Consider the following 23,852-nt stretch of genomic DNA (forward strand, 5'->3'; position numbering starts at 1 on the left):
GCTACAACAATTGTGGATTGGCATAGAGGTGGTGGATATGAGCCGACACACAGGACGACGGATTGCTTTGATCAGAGGCATTCTAATGTGGACCATGCATGACTATCCCGGGCTAACAGAATGCTCAGGTGATCTATTGACACTCCTCACTCAGACACTGTAAATCTTGTTTTTTCCCATAGTTGATCTATTATCATGTGTATACATGCAGGGCTTCAAACAAGCGGATACAGAGCATGTGTCACATGTGGACCTAGACTGAATGCACGTAGGGCACCCTCACTGAAGAAGAAAATCTACGAAGGTCATCAAGCGTATCTTCCAGAGAATCATGTGTTACGCGATGGCTTTTTGGGAAGAGAGCCACCAAGGATGTCTGCACAAGCATGGTTAGAGCAGAAGGAGATGTGCGATGACGGATTGCCTCCAGGGATGAAGAGACTATCTCTATGGTATGAGTTACCATACTGGCCCCGACTCATGATCAATCACTTGCTCGATCCAATGCACATATTCAAGAATGTGGGTAATCTACTATGGGACCATTTGACCGGCAAGAAAGATACTTTGGGAGCCAGAGTTGACCTTAGAAATGTGGATCGTATGGAGCAATATTGGCCGCAAACAGCGTCTGATGGATCGATAAAACTCTCTAAAGCACCATGGATTTTCACAGGAGCCCAAGAACGCAAAGTAAAAGAGACCATTCGATCTTTGCGGACCCCCACTGGCGTAATGCACTCGCTCCGAACGTGTTTTACTAAAGAAGGAAAGCTTACCGGTTTGAAGTCACACGATTGGCAAAGCTTGCAAAGCTGGTGCAATGGATCTCACAAAAGGAGATCAACGTAGACTCCATACCATTCGCCAAACTAAATGTTGCGGAGCTTGTGTGCATGTTTGAGAAACATTTTCCTACTACAATGCTAACCATTCAGGTGCATCTTCTTGTTCACATAGTTGATGAGGTGGAAATAGCTGGCACAGTTCATTCCAGATGGATGTTCTTCTTAGAGCGTTTCATGAAAACGCTTAAGGGATATGTGCGTCAAAAGGCACGTCCGGAGGGTAGCATGGCAGAAGGTTGGTTGGTATCAGAGTCCCTAGTGTACATTGGAGAGTGGCTAGACGGATTTGATAAATCCCGAGACACGCTATGGCGAACCATAGATGATGAGCGCATATCGGGGATTGTCATGTGCAATCTCGGTGTTGAGAAGAAGATGACGGAAGATCTAGAGGCTAAAATCAACCGATTTTGCATGCTTCACAATCCAGTGATGCAAAAGTGGATTTCACAATATGAGGATGCAAAGCAAGAGCGACAAAGGGCACGAATCGAGTGGAGACGGGGAAGACGACCACCGATGCACTATCCAGCGGTTCTGGAGAGCCTACCAACCTTCATGAGCTTAAGATGGTTGCACAACCAATTGAAAAGCGCACAACAATGCGGTGACGAAGTGACTGAAGAAGAGTGGGAGTACTCTCGGGGTTGCGCGACCAAGGTAAGTTTGCAATGTACGACTAGCAAGTGACTTTATTTATAAACGTTTGAACGGCCACTCATAATCTTTGTTCGTTGTAGTATAAGTCATACACAGCAGCATGGTGTAAAGGTCGACATTTTAGGGTGGAACGAATTGACAAAAAGCGTTTTACTCAAGATTGTGGAATCATGGCAAAATTTGAACAGTCTAGTCGACGACGTTCCTCTGATGCAGATCCTGTGGTGGCGGAACTCACTTACTTCGGCACGCTGCAAGAGATTTTGAGGATCGATTACAGAGGATTTTTTGTCGACTTGTTCGACGTGCAATGGTTCAAGATAACCATGGAGGGTCGCAACGCTACTGTGCGTAGAGGAGAGTCTGGTTTTCTTGAGGTGGATTCTACTAAGAAATGGACTGACCTAAGAGACACTTTCGTACTACCCGAGCATTGTGAACAAGTAAGTATGTAAATAGTTAACGAGGCTCTTTACCCTCCCCTTCTTTGCCCGCCCCTACACCAGCCACAGCATCGCCATCTACGCCAGGTTTTGCACGGCTGACTGTTCCTAGAAGCTACACACCTCTACCTACTCCGCCAGGAGCCACCCCACTCGACACTCCTCGCTTCGGGGCCCAGACGCCGGTGGAGACACCTGACGTTTGTACCCCCATCGACACGCCGCTAGAGACCCCTGCCGGGACACCCAGGTTCACGCGTCACCGGCCAGAGGGCTTGCCTTACTCCGTCGACATCAGCGGCGGCATCATCATGGATGATGACGGCAAGAAGGTGATCTCGCGCATGCGTGGTCTTTGCTCTCAGCTGTTTAGACACTACATACTAAACAAATGGAGTGAAGTACCAAGTGATTTAAAAAACAGAGTCATCAGCATACTTCATGATGAGTTTCCCGTTCGAACACGGGATCAGCGCTTCAATGAAGACCTGACGAAGATTCGAATGCGCGAATACTGCAAACACAAGCGTTCCGAAGTGCAAAAAGCAATCAAGAATGGGTGGAACAGGCCAGATTGGCTGGCCAAAGAAGATTGGAAGAATGCGAAGAAAGTAGCGCGCGAGAATCCCGACAAGTGGAAGCAACAAAAGGATGCAGCCAGAGCGCGAGTAGAGGCAGGGAGCTCGCACCACTTGGGGAGCGGTGGATGGGCATCATTTGAGGCCGATTTTGTAAGTGTTTTCACATTGCTCTTTATGTTCGATAGTTTAGGGTTTATGAGTTTTTTAGTTCTAACATAATGAAATCTTTGTATGTTTTGACAGTGGTCGATGACAGGACGTGATCCCACACCGTACGAGCGCGAGTACGCAGGCAGGAAGGGCTTAAACGCCCTGATGGACATTCTCAGTTCTCGCGGCGGCATGGTTAGTATTAGGGTTTACTCTTTTTTATTTTTTGTATTGTTTTATAAATGTCGTTATATGTTTATACTTACTGAAAGCTGTCTTATTGTCTTTTTTTGCAGAATCCGACAGATACGCCGCTTGGACGCGATGAGACGTTTGACTAGACGACGTCAGTTTAGCCGTAGCTAGATAGCATTAGTTTAGGGTTTCTCATAGCTTATGTATCATGAGACGGATTTTATATGTCTTTTTGAACCATGTATATTATTACATTTGTCACCGCAGTTCATTTTGCCAATCAATTCTTTATGCCTATGATGTTGTACAATTGTCATTATTACATTTGCCAATCAATTCATTTTGCCTATGATGTGTACAATTGTCAATTTTGCAAACAATGTGTCTTGTGGGTGGCTATTTTGGGTCTATTATTTACCCTTGCACTTTTTTTAAAAAGTGAATCAAGTACAATATGGTTGATGGGTGAATGCCCTGCCACCAAAAAAAATTTCTCTCGGGCGTCGCTATAAGCGTCGCTATTTATGGCTCTGTAGCGTCGCTATGAGCGTCGCTATAGTCTTCTGTGTAAACGTCGCTATAGGCGTCGCTATATGCGTCGCTATGAGCGTCGCTATATAGCGACGCTCATAGCGACGCTCTCGTAGCGACGGTTTTAGCGACGCCGGGGGTTATAAAAACCCAGTGTATTTCCGTCGCTAACAACGTCACAAGAGCACACAACCTCTTGTAGTGAAACCGGAAAAATTCAAACGCCCAAAATATGCATGCCAAAGTTTGGCCGCATTTGAAACACTTTGAATCCACAAATGCATTTGCAAACATCTACCCACACTTGGCATACAAAGTGATCTTATACAACCCACAACACAAAATACCATATGCAAAAATTGAGCTCATGAAGTGTATATCTGTCATCCACAAATTTGACAACAAGACCAAGTCTTGCAAGTGCAAATATAGACAAAATGTTCTTTTTTATCTCTGTATATAAATTGCATCAAGAAGTGTAAAAGAACTGCTATTCACAGCAATAAGGACAATCTTACCCAACTCCCTTGACGACATAAGAGGCATTGTTGGCACAAGTGATCATATTCCCATGAGGGACAACCTGGAGAGAGGCAAAGAAATCACGCTACAAAGTAATGTGCTTTGTAGCACCACTATCAAAGTACCAAACATGTAACTCTACAACAACTGACATACATGCATCATGGACAGAAGGTTCTTTGCACTAAATGCATCTACATCAACATCATAATCTCCATTTATAAAAGATTCTACAATAGCTATATTGGTAGTAGATCTAGCATCTTTTTTCTTGGCTTCTTTTTCCTTCAACTTAGGACATTGCTTTATCAACTGCTCATTAGCCTTGCAATAAGGGCAATGCATCTTCTTCTTGCCTTTTTCACCAGAATTCCTAGAGGAGTCGCTACCGGTAGAAGCACTAGACACAGGTCATAGAAGAACCACGAGAAGTGGGTAAATTGCTATTACCACCTCCTCTTTGAGCAACAACAAAAGCATATTCAACTACACATTGTTTAGCCATGTTCTTTGTTGAAAGTGACTCCTGTAATAGCAATGTACATAATGCATCAAACTTGATAGCTTGAGGGTTTCCTTGGGTCATAAGTCTTCAAGTACTAGTAAAAGTCTGGTAAGAGTCTAACAACACATCGAGAATAGTCTGCACAAGTGAATTGCCAGAAATAACTTCACCCCTAGAAATGAGTCAATCATTGATATACTTAATACCAGTAAGAAAAGTTTCCATGCCATCTTCCTCTTGTATAGTCTTTGACTTCAGCTCTTCACCCCAGCATTGCAATTTTAGCCTCATTGCGACTTGCGTAACGACCATCTAGAGTATTCCAATCTTGTTTTGCTTAGCGAATGTGATGAGTAATAGTGCGCTTCACATATAATGCAATCAATGCATGAGGCCTCCTTACAAATCGGTCATTGATACTTAGTGTTTTTTCGATTTAAAACATAAAATTGATGGGTAGTGTTGATGTCTATAACGGTAGACTTGTGGTAAAAGAGTATTCTTAAGAGAAGAGCATTGATTTTGATGGGACTCTAGCTTTCACTTGTTGTATGACTACAATTTGTAGCATTTTTGCATTGGCAACTCATAATCCAAATGTACATGAATCAAACATAAATGATTTGAATGAGGATATGCATGAGGAAGTGTATGTAATGCAGCCTCATTGTTTTTTTCAAAAAGGTAGAAAAACAAAGTGTGGACGCTTAATTAGGCTTTGTATGGTTTGAAGCATGATCCATGAGAGCACTTTGCATGCCAAGCCTGTGGTTGATGTTTTTCTGATCATTGTGCTTTGTGTTAATGACATGTTGCTCATTGGCATGCTAACATAGGGTAATTCAAGGATGTAAGAACTCCACATATGCATAAATGGCATCTTCTTAGACAAAGATGTGCTACTGTAGAGTACATCTCAACTACACTCCCCCATAATTAGCACGAACCAAGCTCCTCTTCCTTGTCATCTCTAGCCTCATGTACAACAAGAATAGTTGCTCCACCAAGAGTATCTTGCATCGACAAGACCATCATTTGCCATCATGTTCGATCATTTGGAATCATAAAATTCTTCAAACTCGTCCCTCGGATACAACCGTTGAAATTTTTGTTCGGCTGCTTCCACTTTGAGTAGCTATCAATTTTGATTATCCTACTGGTTTCCTACATCTTGAGTCAAAATGCGAGCATTCCAAAGGTACTAAAACACACCTTCAGGTTGTTATTAATAGACTCTAATTGTCGGCATAAAGAAAAGAAAACTTTTGAGAGCATGCTAATCTAGACTAATTCAGAGATGAAAGAACTCTACCTGTGCATAAATGTATTTTCCTTGGACAAAGGTCTACTATTGCAAATGTTGCAGAGGACATTTGGCCATATGATTATAAATAATGGTATAGGCCATAATTTTAGTTTTCTTCTATATCATTCGATAATATATGTTTTGCTACCTCTAACAACCGTTCAATAATCCAAGCACGAAATCTCGATTGATTTAAAAGAGATTCTTCACTTTTCGATTTGCTTTGCTTTTATAGTGTTTAGCAAACCTTATTTAGAGCTTTATTCAATGGAAAAGAAAAGTGAAGAGATGCATGAAATAAGAGAAAGCACATTCATTATCTTCAAGGTTGTACAAAGTATCAATGAAAAGTGACTCTGAATGTGTCCAGTCGTTTGTATTGTCCTTGGAAAGCCCAATTCTCCCAGCCATACCATCCCATTGTTTGAAAGAATGCAGGTCCCTTGAATGTGCAAACATGAAAGGCAACACCATCAATGTGAATGTCGTATTCCTTGATGACACCACACATGACCAACTCGATTGATCATAATGTTGCCTAGATTTTTTTTTTCCTTTAGAGCCTCTATCATGGCATCCTTCCAATCCCATGGACCTGCTTGTGGGGATTGCAACAATCTTCGACTGTTCATGTGCTTTGAGGTCACCAAATCCTCTCTAAAGAGGAGCTTCTTTTCTTGTGTTTTCCCTTACCATTTAAAGAAGGGATTATAAAAGCAACAAGACAAACCTCATTGTTTCTATTTAAAAGGCCTAGTGAGTGAGTTCTTTTGTGTGTGTATATGTATAGAGATGTTGTGAAGGTTGTGAAGGTATATAGTACCCTTAGGGACCAGAGATGTGAGAGAGGGAAAGAGAGAGAGTGTTTTAAAGTTTAAACGCCTTCCCAGGAGACCTCTACTTCTCAAAGAGCTATCCGAGTCTTGAACAGAAGTTGTTTCGGGAGGGAAGACACGAGAGAGAGAGAGAGAGAGAGAGAGAGAGAGAGAGCGAGCTTGCAGAACGTCGGAAGCAGTAGAGCGATGCGTTGATTGCGAAGTCTTGCACAACAAAAGAAGATGAGGAGGAGGATCAGCGCCGGGGCAACCCTCATGATGATCAAAGGAGGTTTGCTCTTTTGCTTGCCTGCTGGAGTGAATAAATAGTAGAGCTATGGGAGTCAACAATACCCTACCTACCTGTCTGGCCTTCGTGTAGCCCGTTGCCTCACATGCTGCTGCCGGAAGCAAAATTCCTCTCTCTCTCTCTCTCTCTCTCTCTCTCTCTCTCTCTGTGTGTGTGTGTGTGTGTGAATTTGCACACTTGTACGCCTACATACACACACAGACAAGTACCCATAGACAGACACACACACACACACACACACACACACACACACACACAGAGACAAGTACCCATAGACACACATTGATGCACCTATGCAGTTTGACATGTGCATACATTTGCTCACACATGGGTCAATCACATAGATGTGTGATCACGAGCAACTTAGAGGTCAAGAAACAACACGGTTTGCAATCCTGGGCAACCGTAAAAGATGAAGTCAGTAGCAGGAGCTAGCACTGGTCTCGAAAGCCGAGACACTTTTACTGGTTTTGTTTCATTCATTGGACTCATCTGCATATTGGGTTTACTCAAGTGTTTTTTATTGCAATTGTGAGCACAGGATTGCCAACCTGCCTGTCATCTATCGCTAGATTCTACTGGAGCAACTGCTTGATACACTTGCAGTTTACAAGATTGCCAACATTTAGGATTGGTTTGTAGATTGGCATGTTGATTGAGGGAGAGGTGCTGTTGGCCAGTGTCTCATGCTGTAAGTGCATCTGTAGAAATGCCTCACTCCAGGGTACTGGTACTGACAGGCTTTTGCATTACTCCCTTTTCCTCTCACATCACTACAGATTTGTCAATGTAGACGCAAGAACAACTGCCTGCAAAGTGACACATGCAAATTCGGCATGTGTCTAATTGTTTCTTTGTCTTGCGAAGGAGATTGGGCTTGTTGATTGGTGCCAATGAAGCGGACTATGTTCGATTGATTGACACATGACAGCATCGTATAGGGGCATTTAAGCATAGCTAGTTTTCGAGTCATGTCTGGATAGGCTACGGATTTGAGGCTGATGGATTATCGAAGCTCCTCAGGTATTGAAGCCGTCTTGCTGTGATGTCGGTGAAGATAGCAACACAGTGGAAGGTTCTTGTTGTAAGAGTCAATCAGGTAGCAATACATCTTTCAATATTATGAGAAGTATGTCATGACCTGGAACTTGAACTCTTGACGTCGTTGCCCACATACAAACACATTAAGCATTTATTCTTTACCAAATTCTAGCCCAAGTTATTATCTATCTAGGTGAGAGATCGGTCATCTCCATGTTCAATTACTGCCTCTTTAGCCGTCAATGCTTTGCAATTATAGAGTAGCTGTCTTGTGGTAGTATTAAATCTGTTTTGTTTGGCGTCTCTTAATCGTGCACCTTCCCTTCGCAAAGGTTTCCTCCTTATAGAAGACACAGACCAGGTAGTAGACCTCAGCAAAGAATGCCAAGTGAAGATTTTTAACTTACTGTCCTATTCCAGCTTTCACTTATCACTCATCACTATCGACGCAATGTTGTCGACTACAAGTTCTGTTGTTTTGGATGCAGACTGAACCTTCCCTCCTCAACATATTTAAAAGACTAGGGCTACAGCTTTCTGATGTTCCAAATCACTCTGTGATGATGATGATGATGTGCAAACATTGTACACAGCACAAATGATTAATTTTCCGAGAGAATTGCATGAAGACAATTTTGATGTCGGCTCCAACTGAAAAAGGGAAGTTCAGTTCAAAACTTGTTTCCAATGTGGTGGAAGAAACCTTTACTTTTGTTTGCAAGCACACATGAGAGGATCATATTGCTGCTCTAAAGCAGTCAAATGATTCTTAAGCTTTTCTGCAGCCTGCCACACATCGCATACAAAGCATCTCTTCCAAGCACCCGCTGGATGGGGCACATGCTATCAATCGGTTCTTGGCCCTCTTAACCAGACCCAGATGACCAACAGCAAACAAACTGCATGGTATGTGAAAGATTACCATCCTGCTGTCTGCATCTGTTGATGACCTTGCAATCAGGGCATTCCAGCAGAGGACATTGCATGGAATCTAGACATCCATGAAGCATTTTCTGCAAGCACCCACAAGGCAGTGCCAGATAGTGTCCATACCTTCAATTCATTACATTCTGCTGATACATCTTATTGATTAATACTGCTGTGGTAATATAAGGCCACTTAAAACATGGGGGCCAATAGAGGGACATTCAATCTTGAACGATATGAATTACTTAATAGGAATGACAGTTTTCAATGAAGTTGATACAAAAAGATAGCTCATATTAAGCTCTTGCCATTCCCAATCATAATTCTCGTATTTTTTGGTGGTATTTTCCATTTACTTTGAAGGTGGCCTTGTTTTGGACCCCGGTTCGTTATTGGCCCCTTCACGCTAGTGGGATGACAACAGCCTACCCCATCCATGTGCAAAATCCTCTAGGCTCGAAAGGTATGGTAGGTAAGGAAGAAAAAGCAAGGAATAGGCACCTAGAAGCCCAAGGAATGAGAACCTCTAGGCGAGAGCCCGAAAGTGTAGTTTTAATGCTCCAAAAGAGACTTATCATTTGAACCGTGAAAAGGCCTCGCCCAAGAAAAGAAAACCTCAGAATCCTGGACCATACAACGGACAAGGAGGACTAAAGAAAATCTCGAGGGGGATTCTCCAATCATGTTGCCAGTAAAAGTGCGCCCACCTTGGCCGATTGCTCAAGTGTGCACACAAAATGCTAGTTTGTTGGTTTGGGAGGGGGGTATCCCTCGCCATTATATGGCACGGACATATGGTCTAGAGGGGATCTAGGGCCCAAATTTTGGGGGTTTGGGGGGTGGGGGGGGAAGGGGGAGGACTTTAACCTTAGCCATCGGATCATTTAGTGAACTTGGGTGTGATCGCGCGCCATGCCAACATGGGCAGCGACATGCGCTAGCGTGAACTCGGAGCGCGATTTTCGCCCCGAATTCTGTTAGGAAATAAGACGTAGCTAAATAGATAATTGAATAGATTACTTAATGGACAGAGACAGATTTACATACACGAGATTAGAGAGAGAGAGAGAGAGAGAGAGAGAGAGAGAGAGAGAGAGAGAGAGAGACACGATATACGTGGTTCACCCAATGTGGGCTACGTCCACGGGAAAGCAGCCACTCAATGGCGTTAGTACTTCAAAACAAAAAGTAGTTTACAAAGGGATTATACCCTTAATGGAGCTCCCGCCTTGCTTCACTCTCACCACCTCACACTCACCTTGTTGCATCAACTTCACACTATGAAATGTGTGTAGAAATGGCTTCCCTTTATAGGCCAAAAGGGCTGCCCTCTCTCATGAGAGGCAGCCATGTGTAGCCGCCCTTGTGTAGATAAGTTCAAATCGGCCCCTCTAATCCGCCCATGTGTGGCCGCCCTTGAGAAGACAAGTTCGCTTTTGAATTCGGCCACCGGCCATTGACTTCCGACCACCGGCCAACCCGACGGATGTTTTTCGACCGCCGTCCGGCCATAATATTCCGACGAAAAGGAATATTCCGACGAGGGGAAAAAAAAGTCTCGAGAGCTTCCGCCTCCGAAGCCCGTAAAGTTGCCCGTGATTTTTGACCGTGAAAATTTTGGTTTCCGGCGAGTGATTTTCCTTCACGCACGATGGCTTCTCCTCATAATGGGGGGCTTACAAATGTGCGCTTTTACCACAGAAAATTACAAGGGTAAATCAAGCTCCATACTTAACAATCTCCCACTTGGAGACTGATCTCCAAACCAAACCTGTGACTGCTTTCCATCCTGGCTTCTTATCCTTGAATGCCGATTGAGGATGAACAAAAGCTCAACTTCTCCTTGTTGACCATCTTTGTAAACATGTCTGCAGGATTTTCACTTGTATGCACCTTTCCTAGCTTTAGTTGTCCCTCTTCCAAAAGAGTGCGTATGAAGTGATATCTCACCTCAATGTGCTTTGTGCTTGAATGAAAAGCCGAGTTCTTCGCAAGATGGATAGCGCTTTGGCTATCACTGTACAAGACACAATTGTCTTGTTTGAATCCAAGCTCTTCTAAGAATCTGTGAAGCCACATAATTTCTTTGCTTCTCGGGAGCGGTAATACTGGAGTCAATACTCGCGGTAATGGTCCTTCAACAAATATCACGGTAATTGGACCAGCTACATTTCCGCGTGTATTTCCGCACTTTTTACCGTGACGATTACCGCAACCGGGAGTATTTAAAAAAAAAAGCAAATGACCATTTGGATGGTCCTTGGTTGGTAGGACCCATCCAAATGGTCATTTGCCTTTTTTTTCTTATACATTTAATAAATAAAAAAACAACAATTTCATTGCACCAAAACTTTGGACCAAAATCAAATGTTTAATTATATTGGAGAAACTGTTAAAAAACAACAATTTCATTGCACCAAAACTTTGGACCAAAACGCATGTTTAATTATATTGGAGAAACTGTTCATTACAAAATTGCCCAAATAGGCGATGCATGGCGGCTATACAACTGTGGCCAAAAGAAGACTTTGGGCCAAAATCAAGTGTTTAATTATATTGGATATTACAAAATTGCCCAAATAAGCGATACATGGAGGTTATACAACTGTGGCAAAAAAAAAACGCGCGCGCGGGCCCAAAAACACTTGGAGGATTGAGCTACTCGGATCCTGGGACCTCTCGAGGGACTCCTTGACTCTGGAAAAGAAAAAAACAACAAAACCTTTAATTAATACAAATGGATACATAAAACTGCATGCAATGATTTAAAAAAAAAAGTTCACACTTACAGGCTGTAGTGTACGACATGCATTTTCAAATTCTTCGCGATTGATTTTGTTGTTTTCATACAGCCAGCACCATGTCTGATATTCTGAGTGGCTCTCTCTGTATCTTTGGATCTCTCGGCTTGGACGGGTCATAGTAATATTTTGCTGTATATCAATTAAAAAATATCACAAACCTAACCTTATTACCACAAATTAAATCAAATCAAATGAAAATACGCACACTCACAAATTTATCTTTCCATGCTGCTTTTCTGCCCGAGCCGTAATGCGTGGGCGTTTGCTGCGTCCTCGCCTCCACCTGCCGAGTGTGCGTCCTAGCACCTGTCGCTCTCTCGTCCTCCAGCTCGCCCTGGGCTTTCTCCCACTCCTCGTCGTGAACATTTCTAGGGCGATAGTTGTGACCCTCAGATTCAAATATTCGCTTTGCCGCCCTTCGCACACTGGACTTCTTATTTTTCAAGAAATTCTTGATGTATTCCTCGAGCCACTGCCTGGAGAACTCTTCCACTTGCGGATTAGGGAACCGCATGAGCAATGTCGTGTGAATGTACGTCACGTCGGCTGGGTCCTGATCTTTGAAAGATTTAAAGCAATCTTGGTATGTCGAGTGGATCAGCTGGTTAAGGTGCCCTCGAAATGTCCTCCCCAAAGAGGAACCTAGATCCACCTCCCCCCCACGATGTATATAATAGTAGTAGCCACGAGCGTCCGGGACGGGCGCATCGCGGTCTTCATCCTCATGTGGAGCTCCAAGGGGTGAGCGAGGAGGTCGGGGTGTAAGAGGAGGTGAATCTGTAGCACTGCCCCCTCCACCACCAAAGCAGCACAAGCCACTACCTCGACGAGAGCGTGAGCCACCACTACGGGAAGAGCGCTGGCCACCCGAAGAGCGCTGGCCCGAGCCCGAACCGCTGGGTGGTAGGCGACGGATAACTCGACAGTGCAGGCATGGATCGCTGCAAATGCAAGGTGGAGGGAGCTACGGGTGACGGGAAAGTCGAGGGTAAGGTGGAGGGAGGCCCACTGGGAGGCACACTCTGCACGATCGGCGTGCCGGCGCCCGGTGTCGCAAGCGGTGAGAGCCCATAGGCAGCCAACTGTGCTGGTGTGTACCGCCCTCGAAGACTCTGCTGCGAGGATAGCCACTCTGCCTGGGCGCTATATGCCCTCTCGAGGTCTGGGTCGTGTACTGCATCTCGGAACCATCGAAAGCCGAAGGTGGATTGTGATTGGTGGGAGGAAAACTGCGAGTAGTAAGCATCACAAGCGTCCTCGTAAGAGAGGCCCTCGGCGAGAAAGTCCTCTATGGATCGATAGCCGGGCGTGGAAGAGGATGCCATATCCTACAATTTCACACAAAAAAGAGACCCTAATTAACATTGGATTCTAGTCAAAGTGAGATTCTTCCTTGCATAGGATTCCTCCTTGCATAGGATATCTCCCTGCATAAGATTCCTTTTATCTCCTATTTAAGAAATGGTTTATGTGCTTATTTTTTTTTCATCCATTTAGAGTGTGTGTGTGTGTGTGCTTCTAATTAATCTATTGTGTGTGTGCGTTAGTGTGTGGCAAAGAAATTAATTTAGTGTGTGTGTTGACCTTAATCTATCGTTGGGCTTCTCGATGACCATTGGGGTCTCAATCAACTTCATCGCACACCCACATGGAGGTATGTTTTGGTATGTTAATGTTAATGGAGGTATGTTTTGGTATACTAATGCATGCCCAAGCACACACTAATGCAAGCGTTAGTGTGTGCTTGTAACGCATGCACACACTAATGCTTGCATTAGTGTGTGCTTATGCACTAATTAGTGTGTGAAAATACACCAATGCATGCATGCATTGGTGTGTTTTCACACACTAATGCATGCATTGGCGTGTTTTCACACACTAATTAGTGCACAAGCACACACTAATTAGTGCACAAGCACACACTAATGCAAGCATTAGTGTGTCCAATTTTTTCACACACCAATGCTCACAATAGTGTGTGCTTGTGCATGCATTAGTGTGTAGACACACTAATTTGTGCACAAGCACACACTATTGTGAGCATTGGTGTGTGCTAGAGAGGTATGCACACACTAATGCAAGCATTAGTGTGTGTGTGTGTGTGTATAATGCATGCATTGTGCCTAAAATAGTGTGTGAAAACACACTAATTAGTGCACAAGCACACACACTAATGCTTGCATTAGTGTGTGCTAGAGAGGTATGCACACACTAACGCTTGCATTAGTGTGTGCTAGAGAGGTATGCACACACTAACGCTTGCATTAGTGTGTGCTTGAGCACAAATTAGTGTGTGGAAACACACTAATGCATGTACACTAATGTTTGCATTAGTACGTGTGTGTGTGTGTATAATGCATGCCTTGTGCCTAAAATAGTGTGTGAAAACACACTAATTAGTGCACAAGCACACACTAACGCTTGCATTAGTGTGTGCTTGGGCACAAATTAGTGTGTGGAAACACACTAATGCATGACAAAATAGTGTGTGAAAACACACTAATTTGTGCACAATCACACACTAATGCAAGCATTAGTGTGTGTATAATGCATGCACACACTAATGCTTGCATTAGAGTGTGCTTGGACACAAATTAGTGTGTAGAAACTAACTAATGAGTGTGTGTATAATGCATGCACACACTAATACGGGCATTAGTGTGTAAAAACTAACTAGTGCGGCATTAGTGTGTAATTTGTGCGCAAAAAAATGTGTAAAAACTAACTAGTGCAGCATTAGTGTGTAATTTGTGCACAAAATAGTGTGTAAAAACTAACTAATGCATGCACACACTAATGCTTGCATTAGTGTGTGCTTGTGCATGCATTAGTGTGTTTACACACTAATTCATGCACAAGCACACCCTAATGCAAGCATTAGTGTGTGCTTGTAACGCATGCACACACTAATGCAAACATTAGTGTGTTGCACAAAATTGTGTGTGTGTGTGTGTGTGCGTGTGTGTACAATGTGTGTGTGCATGTGTGTGCATATTAGTGAATGTGTGTATATGCATTGTGTGTGTGTGTGTGCAATGTGTATGCATTGTGTGTGTGTGCATGTGTGTGTGTGTATGTGTTTGTGTGTGTGTGTAGAAGAACGAGAATAAAGAGAGAGAGTTTAGCACTTACATTCGTGACCTCGGTCGCTTGGATATGGTAGGGATGGAGATGAAGAGAGTAATAGAGGTTGGAGATGGAGAGGGAGAAGGAGAGAGAGCTTGGAGATGGAGAGGGAAACAGGCCCGCGTAGAAGAGGAGGTCGATTTTGAATTTTTGGCATTCAATTTTGCGGGGGCACGCAGATGCCCCCTTTATATAAAAAAATTTGCTTGAAATATTACCGCGTATATTACCGCGCCAGTTACTGCCGGTATTACCGCCATTATTACCGCGAAAATCTCTCTGATGAGACATTGAGGTTACGTCGACTGCATGACCTCTTGTACCCACTCCCCTCTATCTTTAATGAGTGTCAGTCATGTCAGTACCAACATTCTTGATTTTTCTTTTTCTTATTTAGTGTGTGGTCGTGTGTGCAGGACGATTGGGATGACGTGGGTCCGCCGGTTGGCGCGGAACGAACTCGATGGTTGAGCGAGCGATTACCATGTTCATGTACGCGATGTAAGCGTGCAATTGCACGGCTTTGACGTATATGCTTGGCTCACGTGGATGATTATGGGCTATGGGACGATCCGAGAAAACGCGCTCGAACGGAAACTAGCGATCCGAGGGTTTTGGCATCCATTGATGTCGCTCCCCATTGGAATGTGATCGGGGGCGGAGGCGGAAGGAGGACAAAAGAGCGATTGCGCCAGGAAGCAGTCATGGGAGGGGGGTCACACCTGCTGTCCGATGTGGGTGGGTCCACACGATCAGCGCATGCGCATCCTACATCCACCACATATGGGGATCTCCCCACCACCCCGCCCCACATGGAGGTGGAGGAAGATCATTTGCACAATATGGTTGAGGATCTTCTTGCACGTGAGGCGGCGAATGAGTGTGAGCCTGAGTGTGCATGTGAAGAAGCCGCCCAAAAAACCAAAGATTCATTGCTAGAGGCAGCACGCACCGCTCTTTACGAGGGATGCTCCTACTCCATATTATGAGCGTCTCTTGATATCTTGAATATTCAAGGAATGTTTGGATGGAGCAATGCAGGGGTCGGTGCACTATTGAGGTACGTTTAAGTGTAATAAGTGTTAGTTGTGAGTTTTTTTCGTGGTTATATGCAATAACGAGTGTTATTTAATTATGTCATAGGCTATTAGGCAAGATGATGCCTAAAGGCAATCATCTTCCAGAAAATCAAAGAAAGGCACGACAGGTGGTGACAAGGCTTGGGATGGACTATGATCGCATACATGCATGTGTCAATGATTGCGTGCTATTCCGCAATGAACATGCAGGGCTTGATGCTTGCCCCGAGTGTGGAGAATCAAGGTACAAGGAGGGAATGCAAGGAACCACAATACCCCCCAGGGTTTTCGTCATTTCCCCCTCATTCCCCGCATCAAGCACATGTTCAGCACCAAAGGAACAAGCGAGCTTCTTACATGGCATATGATAAATCTCTCCACCGATGGGGTTATGAGAGTGCCGGCTGACTCGCCGGCATGGCAACACATTGAGCAGACATGGCCGGAGTTTAGAGAAGAGCCTCGTCACTTGAGGCTTGGTCTGGCTAGTGATGGGGTAAACCCATTTGGGCATCGGTCTACGTCATGGAGTACTTGGCCAGTGGTTGTTGTGAACTACAACATTCCACCATGGGAGTCAACCAAATTTACTTTGAAGACTAACTTTACTATGAAGATTATGAAGGGTTTTTTGGTTACAGGTTTGTGAGTTCCAAAGAAATCGAAGTTTCAGCCATTCCAACAGCTCGACTTCTAGCGATTGAAGCAACTTGTGCTATTGAGGATGCATTCCCACCTTCTATCCTTGTTAGCCAAGTTCACCTATTGCTCCATCTTGTTGAGGAGATAGCCATTTGTGGTGTGGTTCACTCCAGGTGGATGTTCTTTCTTGAGAAGTTCCTAAAGACCTTGAAAGACTTTGTAAGGCTACGATCACAACCAGAGGTATTCATCGATCTTAAGCGTTAAATCTTATTAGGATTGGATTGTATTCACAACGCTTTTTATTAATTACTTTAATCACTAATGGTTTCATGTACATGTGTTCAGGCAAGCATGGCAGAGGGTTGGATTGTACAAGAGGCTTTTGTGTATGTCTCTCAATATCTTTTCACAATAGACCCATCATTGCCTCGTTTAAAGACGGAGGAAGAGGATCCAAAAAAACACGCAAAAATTCCAAGTGGGAAAGGTTCTCTCTTGATTTTGGATAGGGAATTTCAAGCCATAGTCAACAACCATTGTCTACTCAATGCTCCCATCATGGGCAAATGGGTGGATATGTATGCGGAGGTGCGTACAATGAGAGAAAGGGAGAGGGAAGCATGGAAGAGTTCGCATGGCGGTAGGAGAGCACATCCCTTTCCTAAAGATCTTGCCAAATACCCTGATCTAATTCCAGTTGGGTGGATACACAATGCCATGACCAAGGCCAAGGCACAAGGAGAACAAATAAGCCCTAAAGAATGGGAGTACGCGCGAGGATGTCTACCAAGGGTAATATACTCAATGTGTTTAGTGTGTGTGTGTGTATGTGTGTCACCTCTCTCTCTCTCTCTCTCTCTCTCTCATCTATCTTGATTGGTTTTTGCAGGCCTTCACATTCAACTCTATGTGGTCCGAAGGACGTCATGTTCGAACCCACAAGATAGATGAGCGTCGAACCACTCACGATAGTGGAGTTATGGGCAACTTTGACACGACAACACAAGAGGTGAGGGAATGTGGAACAATAGAAAGGATAATCAAAGTGGATTTCAGAACATTTCACAAATATCTCTTTGACTGCCGATGGTTTGCGGGTGAGGTTAAGAGACATGAGAATGGACTCTATTTGGTAGACTCCGGGCAATTTCATCGTGAGAAGACCGACAACTTGGTGCAACCTAAGTGTTGTGAGCAGGTAAAGTCCATGTGCAACTCACTAAAACATTATATGATACATACAAAACTACATTCATGTTGTTGTTTGCTCTATGACCTACAGGTGTTTTATGTGTCTTGTATGTATCGAAGACGACTATGGTATGTTATTCCAGTCACACCACGGAGCAGATCTATCTTTGCAGATACGAACATAGAGCCTTTGGCAGATCCCACCATACCATCTCAAGAAGACGCCAATGACGATGATGCAGTTGAGGTCGAGGAGAACCAACCATTCCCAATAACCAACCATAGTGAGGAGGAGGACAAGGATGGAGAGGATGATGATGATTCAATAGGAGAGGCTATAGAGGATGAATCAATAGATTTATTTGTTGATTTAGCTACCATGGGGTTGGACATGGATGTAAGCACTTGTAGAGATATCTTGGAGGATGAAAATTAATAAATATCTTTTGGATTTTGACATCTTTCTCTACTTATGCTGTACAAAAGGGCTATTTGTTTATGAACGCAAGACAATAAAATTTTGATCATCGTTCGCTTGCCATTTCCATATGAATGCATAGTTGACATAAGATTTTGAGGTGGAAACAAAATATTTTTGTTTATAGAATCTCATGGAGTACAAATGAGCAGAGTAGGAGAATCATACCAATAGATGAGGCAAGCAAAGATAAGAGAGGTACTAAAAATCCCAATGAGAATGGGATTTCTTACACTCCGTGCAAAAAGGGGGTGACAATACAATTTTGATCATCGTTCGCTTGTCATTTCCATATGAATGCATAGTTGACATAAGATTTTGAAGTGGAAACAAAATATTTTTTATATAGAATCTCATGGAGTACAAATGAGTAGAGTAGGAGAATCATACCAATAGATGAGGCAAGCAAAGAGAAGAGAGGTACTAAAAATCCCAATGAAAATGGGATTTCTTACACTCCATGCAAAAAGGGGGTACCAATTTCTGAAAAGTAACAAAATAGAATAGGATTTATAGAAAGGGAAAAGTGGGAGAGGAATGGGCCACTTGGATTCTTTTCCGGGTGCGGTAATTTCGGCGGTAATAAATGCGGTAATACTCGCAGTAAAACTGGGAAACGCGCCAGCAGGTCTGCACCATACAATCTCTCTCTTTCTTGCAGCTCTCTCTCTCCTCTTATGCGGTAATGTTGTGCGGTAATAGCACCATTCTCCCATAGTGTCCGTCATTGCTACATACTCTGCTTCTGTGGGCTAGAAAGTGAAACCACTTTCTGCAGCTTTGAAGCCCAGCTTACTGCTGTGCCTCCAACCGTGAACACATAGCCAGTAGTGCTCCTTCGAGTATCTTTGTCACCTGTCATATCTGCATCAGCATACCCTTCTAGAAAAATATCAGTTCCTCCAAAATACAAAGCATTTGTTGTTGTCCCTTTTAGATACCTAAGTATCCACTTCACAACTTGCCAATGCTCTTTACCTGGGTTGTCCATGAACCTACTCACAACTCCCACTACATGTGCAATGTCTGGCCTTGTCTAGACCATAGCATACATTAGAGAACCTACCACTGCAGCATATTGGACACATATCCTTCGTTAGTTTAAAATGACCAGCCAAAGGTGTAGAAACTGGTTTTGCATTTTGGATTGCAAACCTTTCTAGTACCTTCTTGATGTAATCTTCTTGAGATAGCTTTATTGTCTTCTTTGTCCTGTCCCTTGATATTTTCATACCAAGTATCCTCTTTGCAGCACCTACATCTTTCATTGAAAAAGATTTAGACAGCTCCTCTTTTAGGTCTTTGATATCTTGCATGTTAGCACTTGCAATCAACATGTCATCAACATACAACATTAGGATGATGAATTTTCCATCTTCCAAATTCTTCGTGTAAACGCAGTGATCCGAGTTGCATCTTGTGAATCCATGATCTAACATCCATCGATCAAACTTCAAGTACCATTGTTTTGATGCTTGCTTGAAACCATACAAGCTCTTCTTTAATCTGCAAACCATTTTCTCCTTACCTTTTACTTCATACCCCTTTGGTTAAAGCATGTAGATTTCCTCCTCTAAGTCACCTTGAGGGAATGCCGTATTTACATCCATTTGCTCGAGATTTAGATCATGAGCAGCCACAAGGCTTAAGACAAGCGTAATTGAGTTCATTTTTACAACAGGAGAAAATATTTCATTGAAGTCAATACCTTTCTTTTGAGAAAACCCTTTTACCACAAGATTAGACTTGTACCTTTTCTTCCCACCTTCTTCTTCCTTCACCTTGTACACCCATTTGTTTTGAAGTGCCCGCTTACATTTAGGCAACTCAACCAACTCCCATGTTTGGTTGCGATGTAGTGAGTCCATCTCCACTTGCATGCTCTTCGTCCATTCTTCTTTGGATTCATGTTGCATAGCTTCTTCGTATGATTCTGGATCTCCAGAATTTGAGATCAAGAGATGGTTGAAGGAAGGAAAAAACCTTTATGGAGGTCTACTTGCTCTTGTAGATCTTCGGTGAATAGGTTGAGGCTCCTCATTTGGTTGACGTTGTTGCACATTGTCACCGTTTGCAGTCCTTGAGTCTTCACCGTCCTCAAGCTTGATGTACTCATCACCTGTTTCTTTTGTTTGATTTCTTTCCAAGTAATCTTTGTACATATTTTGTTCGTTAAAAATTACATCCCTACTCCTTAAGATTTTACCATCTTCAGGATTCCATAGGCGATACCCAAAGTCACCTTCTCCATAGCCAATGAAGAAACACTTTTTGGACTTTGCATCTAGCTTTGATCTTAGGATTCTATCTATGTGCATGAAAGCCTCACACCCAAACACTTTGAGAAATGCATAATTCACTGGTTTACCTGTCCATGCCTCTTCTGGAACTCCCCCATCCAATGTCGTTGAGGGTGACCGATTGATTAAGTACACAGACGTACTTAGAGCTTCCGCCCAAAGCTCAAGCGGTAGGCTTGCATGTAGCCGCATGCTTCGTGCTCGCTCCATGATTGTCCTGTTCATCCTTTCCGAAATCCCATTTTGTTGAGGTGGCCTTGGGGTTGTTCTTTGCCTCCGAATACCATTGCTAGCACAAAAGCTTTCAAAAGCTTGGCTGCAATATTCGCCTCCATTGTTGGATCTGAGGCATTTAACCTTGGTACCTGTTTCATTCTCCACAAAGGCTTTCCACCTTTGAAATATGGAATTCTTCATGACATAAACCCATGTTTTTCTAGTCGCATCGTCTATGAATGTTACATAGTACAATGAGCCACCAAGTGATGGTGTACTTGCAGGACCCCAAACATCAGAATGAACCAACTCAAGTTTTTTATTTTTTCTTTCATTTCTTGATTTTTGAAATTTCACCCTCTTTTGTTTACCATAAACACAATCTTCACAGAACTCTAAGTCCACTTCTTTCAAACCTGGTAGAAGCTTCTTTGTTTGAAGGATTTGCATTCCTTTGGCACTCATATACCCAAGTCGGTAGTGCCACACCGCACTGTCAACTTTTGTAGTTGCTGCACAAGATGAAGGTTGTGTGCTAACAGTACACAAGTAAAGTGTACTGACTTTTTCTCCCTTCGCAACCACCAAAGATCCCTTTGAGATCTTCCACCGTTTGTTTCTGAATGCAATGTTGTGACCTTCATCTTTAAGCTTCCATTCATTTCCGTTAGCAGTTTTGACAGAAACTGTACCTTTGCCGACAATCTCACAAGCTTCATCATCTCCCAAGTATACATACCCAAAATTACCTTTGGTGTAGTCTTGGAAATGTTGCTTGTGTGGTGTTGCATGGAATGAAGCCCCGGAATCTACTTTCCAGGAATTAGACACATTGTCTAATGAGAGAATTAGAGCATCTTGCTCTACTTTACCTGCCACATTGGCCTCCGATGTTGGCTTGTTGTCTTGAGACTCAGTCTCCTTCTTCTTCTTGGACCAGCAATCCTTCTTGACGTGGCTCTTCTTGCCGTAGTTCCAACATTCAAGAACCCACTTTGTGCGTGACTTTCTCCGTCTTGAGCGATCACGACCCTTTTGTCTTTTGAACCTCTCCTTGGGCCTTCCTCTTGTTTCCATTGACAATGCAGCACTTGATGATTCTCCTCTGCTTCTCCTTCGTATTTCCTCTCTTAGGAGAACACCCATAACATCATCAAACTTAAGAGTATTTGTACCAGAGATAGAATTACTTACAGCCATCACAAGGCTGTCCTAACTATCCGGTAGAGATGATAGTATAAGGAGAGCTCGCACTTCGTCATCGAAATTGATTTTCACCGATCGAAGTTGACTTATGTTTGTGTTAAAGTCATTTAGGTGTTCTGCAACTAAACCATTCTCTGCCATCTTTAGATTGAACTAGCGCTTCATAAAAAATACCTTATTGGATGCCGATGGTTTCTCGTAGAAGTCGTCAAGTGACTTCATCAAGTCCTCCGTGGTCTTCATCTCCGAAACATTGAAGGCCACTGTTGACGCCAAGATTAACCTGATTGTTCCCAGTGCCTTTCGATCAAGGACAATCCATGCTTCATCTGCCATTGTTACGGGCTTCTTCCCAAGACTGCCTAGTGGCAAATAGAGGTCCTTCTGGTAGAGATAGTCTTCAATCTACATCTTCCAATGTTGGTAGTTTTTGCCGTTGAACTTCTCAATCTTGAGCTTCCCTTCCTCCGCCATAACTCCCACTCAATTCAAGGAATCCTTTCCTTGAGATAATTTAGCTACGAGCAACCTTGCTCTGATACCAATTGTTAGGAAATAAGACGTAGCTAAATAGATAATTCAGTAGATTACTTAATGGAGAAAGAAAGATTTAGATACACAAGATTATAGAGTAGAGTAGAGAGAGAGAGAGAGAGAGAGAGAGAGAGAGAGAGAGAGAGAGAGAGAGAGAGAGAGAGAGAGAGAGTACACACGATATACGTGGTTCACCCAATGTGGGCTACATCCACGGGAAAGCAGCCACTCAATGGCTTTAGCACTTCAAAACAAGAAGTAGTTTACAAAGGGATTATACCCTTAATGGAGCTCCCGCCTTGCTTCACTCTCACCACCTCACACTCACCTTGTTGCATCAACTTCACACTATGAAATGTGTGTAGAAATGGCCTCCTTTTATAGGCCAAAAGGGCTGCCCTCTCTCATGAGAGGCAGCCATGTGTAGCCGTCCTTGTGTAGATAAGTCCAAATCGGACCCTCCAAACCGCCCATGTGTGGCCACCCTTGAGAAGACAAGTCCGCTTTTGAATTCGGCCACCGGCCATTGATTTCCGACCACCGGCCACCGGCCAACCAACGGTTGTCTTCCGACCACTTTCCGGCCGCCGTCCGGCCATAATATTCCGACGAGGGGGAAAAAAAAGTCTCGGGGGCTTCCGCCCCCGAGGCCCCTAAAGTTTCCCCTGATTTTTGGCTGTAAAAGTTTTGGTTTCCAGCGAGTGATTTTCCTTCACGCACGATGGCTTCTCCTCATAATGGGGCCCTTACAAATGTGCGCTTTTACCACAGAAAATTACAAGGGTAAATCAGGCTCCATACTTAACAAATTCATCCTTAGTTCACCCCTAGCTAACCAGGCGATTGAACGGCTCAAATCAAATCCGCTCTGCATCCCCAAAATTGGGCCTTAGATCCCCCTTGGTTGACCTTGTGTGAGATGGTGACGAGGGGGGGGGGGGGGGGGACATCGATATAGCATCCATGACACCAAAATACATAGCTGATAAAGAACCGTGGTAGCTGTAGTCTCAAAGGGAACACCTTAGGGGGATGGAAGAGAGCACAATGTGTTCCAAGAAGCTCCAAAACAAGCGGTCTGGGGCCATAAGCAAGAAAGTGTTCCATGAGGATGCCAACTTTGACATCTCTCAACTTGTCTTGTCGATTGGATTCGGTTGTGCCTTAGACTGTTGTAACCACCCCCTGGTCGGATGACTCACTCGAAATATGCAAAAAAATAGAGAGAGATCACACATTGCACTCGTAAACCACAAGGTAGAGAATTCCTCTTCAGAGAGTATTGGCCCTCAAGTCGAGCGTCCTTGGTGGTATATCTTATTAATTTATGAACGGTCAAGTTATAAATGTTCTCTGTGAGGCCATTCGTACAATTTTTCTTACAATTGAGTTCATGCCTTCTACTTCATAACCCAAAAACACAAGTTATTTTTACATGG

At 43.5% G+C, this 23,852-nt stretch overlaps 1 protein-coding gene across 7 annotated transcripts; it reads left to right on the forward strand.

Moving 5' to 3' along the window:
* Positions 1 to 6,361: 6,361 nt before the first annotated feature.
* On the forward strand, positions 6,362 to 18,138 carry LOC147462413 (uncharacterized). Of its 7 annotated transcripts, XM_086483928.1 has the most exons (8): positions 6,392 to 6,848; positions 15,181 to 15,824; positions 15,908 to 15,971; positions 16,690 to 16,728; positions 16,834 to 17,280; positions 17,378 to 17,497; positions 17,625 to 17,686; positions 17,771 to 18,003. In XM_086483928.1, the coding sequence occupies exons 2-8, from the start codon at positions 15,784 to 15,786 to the stop codon at positions 17,862 to 17,864; spliced, it is 867 nt and encodes a 288-aa protein (XP_086340054.1). In that variant the 5' UTR covers positions 6,392 to 6,848; positions 15,181 to 15,783; the 3' UTR covers positions 17,865 to 18,003. The 7 variants fall into 7 exon arrangements, 3 of the variants coding, with proteins under 3 accessions (XP_086340054.1, XP_086340049.1, XP_086340051.1); XM_086483923.1 differs by lacking the exons at positions 15,181 to 15,824; positions 15,908 to 15,971 and having other exon boundaries at positions 6,439 to 6,848; positions 16,485 to 16,728; positions 17,378 to 17,686; positions 17,771 to 18,138; XM_086483925.1 differs by lacking the exons at positions 6,392 to 6,848; positions 15,181 to 15,824; positions 15,908 to 15,971 and having other exon boundaries at positions 16,211 to 16,728; positions 17,378 to 17,686; positions 17,771 to 18,138.
* Positions 18,139 to 23,852: the final 5,714 nt, after the last annotated feature.

The sequence above is a fragment of the Adiantum capillus-veneris genome, chromosome 2, assembly GCF_014529385.1.
Source record: "Adiantum capillus-veneris isolate H3 chromosome 2, ASM1452938v2, whole genome shotgun sequence".
In the NCBI taxonomy this organism is placed as follows: Eukaryota; Viridiplantae; Streptophyta; class Polypodiopsida; order Polypodiales; family Pteridaceae; genus Adiantum; species Adiantum capillus-veneris.